The sequence below is a fragment of the Tachyglossus aculeatus genome, chromosome 20 (genome assembly GCF_015852505.1).
Source record: "Tachyglossus aculeatus isolate mTacAcu1 chromosome 20, mTacAcu1.pri, whole genome shotgun sequence".
Classification (NCBI taxonomy): domain Eukaryota; kingdom Metazoa; phylum Chordata; class Mammalia; order Monotremata; family Tachyglossidae; genus Tachyglossus; species Tachyglossus aculeatus.
In genome coordinates, this window is record NC_052085.1 from 26,702,489 (window position 1) to 26,711,044 (window position 8,556).

General features: G+C 52.0%; 1 protein-coding gene across 1 annotated transcript; it reads left to right on the forward strand.

Moving 5' to 3' along the window:
- Positions 1-827: 827 nt before the first annotated feature.
- VSTM5 (V-set and transmembrane domain containing 5) lies at positions 828-8,256 on the forward strand (the record flags this gene model as incomplete). Its single annotated transcript, XM_038761761.1, has 5 exons — positions 828-909; positions 7,037-7,363; positions 7,484-7,624; positions 7,758-7,970; positions 8,168-8,256. Coding segments are annotated over 4 exons (594 nt in total), but the record flags the coding sequence as incomplete, so codon positions are not given.
- Between the last annotated feature and the right edge of the window lie 300 nt (positions 8,257-8,556).

The window sequence follows — 8,556 nt, forward strand, 5'->3', positions numbered from 1 at the left end:
GTGGAGGAGCAGGAGGAAGAGCATCAGGAGGAGGGAGAGGAGGAGCTGCTGCAGGGGGAGGAGGAGGAGGAGGGAAGGACCAGCAGTAAGAGGAGGAGGAGCAGCTGCAGGGGGAAGAGGATCAGGAGGAGCAGGAGGGAAGGACGAGCAGTATGTCTACATGTTTTGTTTTGTTGTCTGTCTCCCCCTTCTAGACTGTGAGCCCGTTGTCGGGTAGGGACCGTCTCTATACGTTGCCGACTTGGACTTCCCAAGCGCTTAGTCCAGTGCTCTGCACACAGTAAGCTCTCAAGAAATACGATTGAATGAAGAGGAGGAGGAGGAGGAGGTGCTGCAGGGGGAGGAGGAGGAGGAGGAGGAGGAGGGACGGATGAGCAGTATGTCTACATGCTTTGTTTTGTGGTCTGTCTCCCCCTTCTAGACTGTGAGCCCGTTGTTGGGTAGGGACCGTCTCTATACGTTGCCGACTTGGACTTCCCAAGCGCTTAGTCCAGTGCTCTGCACACAGTAAGCGCTCAAGAAATACGATTGAATGAAGAGGAGGAGGAAGAGGAGGTGCGGCTGCAGTAGGAGGAGGAGGAGGGAAGGAGGAGCAGTAAGAGGAGGAGGAGGAGGAGGAGGGAAGGAGGAGCAGTAAGAGGAGGAGGAGGAGGAGGGGGAGGAGGAGGAGGAGAGGGAGGAGGAGGAGGAGTGTTTGGGTTTGGGGTTTTGGGGGCGGAGCGTTCGGATGCGGCGTGCTGCGGCCCGGCTCTGGGCGGCTCATGAGGCCCCGGGCCGGAGGAGCAGGAGCAGGAGGAACAGGAGGAGCAGGAGCAGGGGCAGGAGGAGCAGGAGCAGGGGCAGGAGGAGGCCGGGGCGCCCTCCTGGGGGTTTTGTCCCTCTGCCTGGCAGCCGGCCGCTGTCTGCACAGTAAGTGCCCACGGGGCGGGGAGGGGTGCCCCCCGGACGCCGGGCTCCCGGCCCGGCTGCCCGCAGGACCGAGCGGCCGGAGGAGAGGCCCGGGCCCCTCCCCGACCCCCCCATCCCCGCCCCCGGCCCCCCCGCCTCTGCTCCGACACCCAACCACACGACCCTCTCTAGGTCCCCAGCTCCCCAGCTCCCCAGCCCCCCAGCCCGCCAAATCCCCAGCCCCTCAGTCCCCCAGATCCCCAACTCCCCAGATCCCCAGCCCCTCAGTCCCCTAGATCCCCAGCCCCCCAGCTCCCCAAGTCCCCAGCCCCTCAGTCCCCCAGCTCCCCAGCCCCCTGGCTCCCCAGATCCCAGCTCCCCGACTTCCCAGCTCCCCACCCCCCCAGATCCCCAACTTCCCAGCCCTCAAGTTCCCCAGCCCCCCAGCTCCCCGATCCCCAGCCCCCAAGCTCCCCAGCTCCCCGACCCCCCAGACCCCAAGTCCCCAGCTCCGATGTTCCCCCACCTGCCCTAGGTACCACCTTCCCTCCCCAGCTCAGACATTCCTCCCTAGACCGTAAACTCCTTGTGGGCAGGGAAGGTGTCCGTTTATTGCTGAAGTGCACTCTCCCAAGCGCTTAGTACGGTGCTCTGCACGCAGTGAGCGCTCCATAAATTCGATCGAATGAATATCCACCCACCCCTCCACAGTTCTCTCTCTCTCTCACTGTTTCTGTCTGTCAATAATACTAATGATGGTATTTGTTACGCGCTTACTGTGTGCCAAGCACTGCAGAATAGGCTGGGCAGGGCACCGCTCCCCTCCCACCTTTACCCTTCCCTTGATAAAAACGTTCTCTTTTCTCATTAACTCATTTATCATCGCTCCTCTACAAAACTTTATCCCCTCTTCCATCCCCGACTTGTAATTTTTTTTTTCAGCGGCTTTCCCCACCGTAAGACTGTAAACTCCCCCAGGTTAGAAATCCTGCCTACCAGCATTTCTACCGGGGAAGCAGCAAGGTTCAGTGGAAAGAGCCCGGACTTTGGAGGCAGAGGTCGTGGGTTCAAATCCCGGCTCGGCCAATTGTCAGCTGTGTGACCTTGGGCAAGTCACTTAACTTCTCTGGGCCTCAGTTACCTCATCTGTAAAATGGGGATAAAGATTGTGAGCCCCACGTGGGACAACTTGATCACTCTATAGCCTCCCCAGCGCTTAGAACGGTGCTTTGCACATAGTAAGCACTTAATAAATGCTATCATTATTATTATTATTATTGTTATTACCAGACCGAAAGCCTCGTTGTGGGCAGGGAATGTGTCTGTTTATTGTTATAGTGCAGTCTCCCAAGCGCTTAGCACAGTACTTTGCACACAGTAAGGGCTCAATAATAATAACCATTATGGTATTTAAGTGCTTACAATGTACCAAGCACTATTCTAAGCACTGGGGTAGATACAAGGTCATCAGGTTGTCCCACGTGGGGTTTCAGAATCTTAATCCCCATTTTATAGATGAGGTAACTGAGGCACAGAGAAGTGGCTTGCCCGAGGTCGCACGGCAGACAAGTGGCGGAGCCGGGATTAGAACCCACATCCTCTGACTCCCAAGCCCGTGCACCTGTCAGCTGGGGGACTTTGGGCAAGTCCCTTTACTTCTCTTACTCAGTTCCCTCATGTGTAAATGGGGATGAGCCCCCCGTGGGACAACCTTGTAACCTCCCCAGCGCTTAGAACAGTGCTTTGCACATAGTAAGCGCTTCATAAATTTCATTATTATTATTATTATTATGACTACTAAACTCTGTAGTGGTCTCCCCAATCCTTGGGGCTCAGTGACACTGATGGATTGATTTGAAAAGAGGTGCTGGGCATGGGCAGATTTTTCCTTTACGGTTCCATAACAGATTTCTGGTCCGCAAATTTCTCTGATGCTTCTCACGCACCTGCGAGGATTTCATTTCCCCGTCGGCCTTCCCTTCCGCATCGCCTAGCCACTTGGCCGTTTGCCCCTCGAGCACTTTGTTGGACACTCACCCCGGCTCCACGGCACGGATTGATTGATGGGTTCCCGAGATGGTTGGCGGGGGTTTTCAAGAAGCAGGGCAGCGACCAAGTTTCCACCTCTTCCTCTCCTCGGCGACTGGATCGTCCAACGGCTAACGGGCGGATCAGGGAGGTTCCCTTAGTTAGTTACGGTATTTATTAATTGCTCGTTCGGGGATGCCCCAAGCAGTAAACAATCGCCTGTTTCGGGCCATGAACAATTGCGGTTTCTCTTGGCCTGATTCCTCTTAGGAGGAACCTGGCACGGCAGAGGTGCAGTGACTCAGGACAGGTGCTGGGTCTTTTCTGGGACGCAGAGATCTCTTGGGGCTTTAGTTTCTCAAGGTCCCAGCTGTTCCCTGGGGCCGGGCATGATTTACTTGGGAGCAAGAAAGCTCAGGACAAACACCCGGGAGTGGTTTGGTGCTACAGTGTCCATCAACAGATAGGATTAAATTCTCATCCGGAGCCTGGGGCTGACCTTTGTCCACTGCTGCTCTCCCTCTTTCCCGCTTTCTTTTTCTCTCTCCTTTTCTCTCGTTTTCTCCTCTCTTCAAACTTTCACTCCCTCTAACTCCTCTCCCCTTCAATAATAGGAATAATTTTGGTATTTAAACAACTACTACTACTACTACTACTACTACTACTACTACTACTACTACTATTATTTATTAAGCGCTTACTTTGTGCAAAGCACCATTCTAAGTGCCGGGGAGGTTACAAGGTGATCAAGTTGTCCCTCGTGGGGCTCACAGTCTCAATCCCCGTTTTACAGATGGGGTAACTGAGGCCCAGAGAAGTTAAGTGACTTGCCCAAAGTCACCCGGCTGACAGTTGGCGGAGCTGGGATTTGAACCCATGACCTCCGACTCCAAAGCCCGGGCTCTTTCCACTGAGCCACGCTGCTTCTCTGTGTCGAACACTGTACTAAAGGCCAGGCAGAAACAGGATAATCAGGTGGATCGATTCTCTAGACTGTAAGCTCGTTGTTGGCAGGGAATGTATCGGTTGTATTGCTATAGGGTAGTCTCCCAAGTGTCTAGTACAGTGCTCTCCCCTTTCTAGACTGTGAGCCTGCTGTTGGGTAGGGACCGCCTCTATATGTTGCCAACTTGTACTTCCCAAGCGCTTAGTACAGTGCTCTGCACACAGTAAGCGCTCAATAAATAACAATTGAATGAATGAATGATTCTGGGCAAGTCACAACTTCCCTGTGCCTCAGTTACTTCATCTGTAAAATGGGGATTAAGACTGTGAGCCCCATGTGGGACAACCCGATTACCTTGTAGCCCCCCAGCGCTTAGAACAGTGCTTGGCACATAGTAAGCGCTTAACAAATGCCATCATTATTATTATTAGTTATTATCCACCTGACCATTTTCAAAGCTTTCCTACAAGCCCACTTCTTCAAGGAAGCTTTCCCTCATTCCCAACAGCCATCCTTGGCACTTTTTTTTATGGTATTTGTTAAGCATTTACTCTGTGCCAGGCACTGTACTAAGTACTGGGATCGATACAAGCTAGCCAGTTTGGACACAGTCCCTGACCCCTACGGGGCTCACAGTGTTAATTCCCATTTTACAGATGAGGCAACTGAGGCCCAGAGAAGTTAAGGGACTTGCCCAAAAGTCAGGATTTAGAACCCGGTCCTTCTGACTCCCAGGACCATTGGCTAGCCACTAGACCATGATGCTTCTCTATGTATTTAGACCCACCCTCAACCCACCCAGTGCTTAACACATAGTAAGCACTTCACAAATGCTACCATTATTATTATTATTATTATTACATGTATCTGTATACTCAATGGCATATAACTCTTAATGCCGCTAATTGCACTCACATACTTGCCACTACCTGCAATTCCTTGGTCTTCCTCCTTCTTGCACTATTCGTGAATAATTTATGTCTGTCTCCATTAAATTGTAAGCTCGTTGAGGGCAGGGACCGTGTCTTTTCACTCCTGTTTTCCTCTCCCAAGCAGAGGTGCTCAATAAATACTACTGACTTATGAGCATCCTCTAGGAAGCACACTGGCAATTGGTAACCTGTGAAGATAAAGGATATTTTTTAAAGTTTTTTTCAGGTATGTCAGTCAGTCAATCATCATCATCAATCGTATTTATTGAGCGCTTACTGTGTGCAGAGCACTGTACTAAGCATCATCATCATCAATCGTATTTATTGAGCGCTTACTGTGTGCAGAGCACTGTACTAAGCGCTTGGGAAGTACAAGTTGGCAACATATAGAGACAGTCCCTACCCAACAGGGGCTCACAGTCTAAAAGGGGGAGACAGAGAACAAAACCAAACATACTAACAAAATAAAATAAATAGAATAGATATGTACAAGTAAAATAAATAAATACATAAATAGAGTAATATGTATATGTAAAAACATATACATATATACAGGTGCTGTGGGGAAGGGAAGGAGGTAAGATGGGGGGATGGAGAGGGGGACGAGGGGGAGAGGAATCGTATTTATTGAGAGCTTACTGTATGCAGAGCACTGTACTAAGCACTTGGGAGAGTATAACAGATACATTCCCTGCCCAGGGTGAGCTTACGGTCTAGAGGGAGACGGACATTAACATAAATAAAATTACAGTTATGTATGTAAGCGTTTTGAGGCTGGGACAGGGGATGAATAAAGGGAGCGAGTCAGTGTGAGGCGGAAGGGAGAGGGAGAAAAGGAAAGGAGGGCTTTGTCAGGGAAGGCCTCTTGGAGATGTGCTTTCAATAAGGCTTTGAAGCCGGGGAGAGTCATTGCCAGTCAGATATCATCATCATCATCAATCGTATTTATTGAGCGCTTACTATGTGCAGAGCACCGTACTAAGCGCTTGGGAAGTACAAATTGGCAACATATAGAGACAGTCCCTACCCAACAGTGGGCTCACAGTCTAAAAGGGGGAGACAGAGAACAAAACCAAACATACTAACAAAATAAAATAAATAGAATAGATATGTACAAGTAAAATAAATAAATAAATAAATAGAGTAATAAATATGTCTTGGAGGGACCAGGGGGTAGGTGTGGGGGGAAGGGGAGTGTAAGCCTGTCCTGTTGTCTCTGACACAGAAACAGTGTTTGCCCCCCCCCCAAACTCCCCTGACTGTTCCTGGGGTCGGTCATTCATTCATTCAATTCTTTCCATCGTAATTATTGAGCGCATACTGTGTGCGAAGCACTGTACTTAGCGCTTGGGAAGTACAAATCGGCAACATCTAGAGATGGTCCCTTCCTAACAACGGGCTCACAGTCCAGAAGGGGAGGAGCAGCAGGGTCAAGTGTCAGTGGCCCGGAAGCGGGGGCTGGGAGGTGGGAACTGGGAAAGGACAGGAAGGTGGGGTAGGGGTTAAGCCAGAGATGAGCCCCACGGGTCAGATGTTGGGAATTTGTCCCGACAGATATGAGGAGGGAAGGCATTCCAGGCTGGAGGCGGGATGTGGGCGAGAGGTCGGTGGCCAGATAGACGAGCTGGAGATACAGTGAGAAGGTTGGCATTACAGGAGCGACGTGTGGGGGCTGGGTTGCAATAGGAGAGGAGTGAGGATAGATAGGTGGGGGGCAAGGTGACCGACTGCTTTAAAGCCAATGGTGAGGTTTCTGTACTAAGCGCTGGGGAAGCGACAAGCTAATCAGGTTGGACACAGTCCCCCACTGTGGGGCTCGCGGTCTTCATCCCCACTTTACAGATGAGGTCACTGAGGCCCAGAGAAGTTCTATTCTAAATAGGAGTTCTATTCTATTTATTTTATTTTGTTAATATGTTTGGTTCTGTTCTCTGTCTCCCCCTTTTAGACTGTGAGCCCACTGCTGGGTAGGGACCGTCTCTATATGTTGCCAACTTGGACTTCCCAAGCGCTTAGTACAGTGCTCTGCACATAGTTAGTGCTCAATAAATACGATTGATGATGAGGAAGCGACTTGCCTAAGGTCACACAGCAGACAAGCGTCATAGCCGGGATTAGAAGCCAGGCCCTTCTGAATCCTGGGCCCGGGCTCTATTCGTGAGATCATGCTGCTTCTCAGCCCTGCCCTTGCCCCCTCCAAACATCTTTCCCCACATCTTGTCCCCACCCCCCCCGCCTCCAGGCCAAGAAGTGTCATTATACATTCCACACTCCACCGTCAACGCCACGGTGGATGAGAACATCTTACTCTCCGTCGACTACTCCTGCCAACGGTCCCCCACCATCGAATGGCAGTACACCTCCAGCTGGGGGATGCAGAAGATCGTGACGTGGAGGCCGGGCACGGCCCCCAACATCTCCAGAAACTACCGAGACAGGGTGTGCACCTACGACAACGGCTCCATCCAACTCCTGAGCGTGGGGGTGCGGGATACGGGCTACTACGTGGTCACCATCACCGAGGACTTTGGCGACACCCGGTTGGGCACCATTGTACTGAACGTGAATGGTAAGGCGGAACCTCCCGACCCACCTCGGGTCGGGGATCTTCCCCTCGGGAAAGCGGGCGTGGGGTGGGAGGGGTGTGCTTCACCCTGCTGAAAAGATCCTCCCCACCTCCGTCCCGTAGAGATCCTCTATGAAGATCTCCACTTTGTGGCCGTCTTCCTGGCTTTGCTCACCGCCATGTCCGCCGTTTTAATCAGCCTGATGTGGGTTTGTAATAAATGTGCGTACAAATTCCAGACGACGAGAAAACACAGGCTAAAAGGTAACGTCCTCGGCTTGGAGCTCATCGCGTCCGTTGCTCGTTCGGGACGGCGCTGAGACTTTTCAGTTCCCCCGAGCTGCGACCGCGGAAGCTGTTTTCTCACGTTTCGTTAATGGTTTCTTTCCGTTTGCAGAAAGCACCACTGAGGAGATCGAACTGCAAACCATCGAGTGTTAGCCTAGGCCTGAATCAGGGGCCACAATCATCCCTACCTCATGAAAAAGACCGATTTCGAAACCAAACCACCCATCCCGACCTCGATCCCGTCTGTCTCCCAGACCTGCTCTTCAATCCTTGGCCCACGCCAAAGCCGAGACGTGACGCGGGGACGGATGACTCCGTGGGCGTAAGTCGGTTTCAGCCCTTGCTGAGAGTGCACAAAGCGTGAGGGGTTTAAGGCAGACCCCCCCCCCACCAGCTGTATCTCTTGTGTAACAGGTGCGAGGTTCAGAAATGACATCAGAAAGGGCAACTGGAAGCAGGACAGCTGGGGACCCAAATGGCGGATTTAGGTGATGAGTGTGGTGTCTTTCCCCTTTCCAGGAAATGCAGCCCGGCGGGCGCTAAGGCTTCACAGCTCCTCCTCAGAAACCCAACATCGGCTGACATCATCATCATCAATCGTACTTATTGAGCGCTTACTATGTGCAGAGCACTGTACTAAGCGCTTGGGAAGTACAAATTGGCAACATCCCTCAACTGCTGCGGTCTGTGTTGGCTCTGAGCTGTGAGTGGCGGAGGGAACTGGAAATTTTAGGGCTTCACCGACCCCACTCCCCCTTCTCTTAGAAACAGGGGTAACGACTCCTGGCTCCCTGCTTCCAGCCCATTTGCAGGGTGGAAGCTGATCCGTTACAGGATTTGGGGTCCTTGAGAGGAAGGGCAAAGCGAAAAGGCACAGGGATCAACTGAAGACTCCCTGAGGAGTCGCC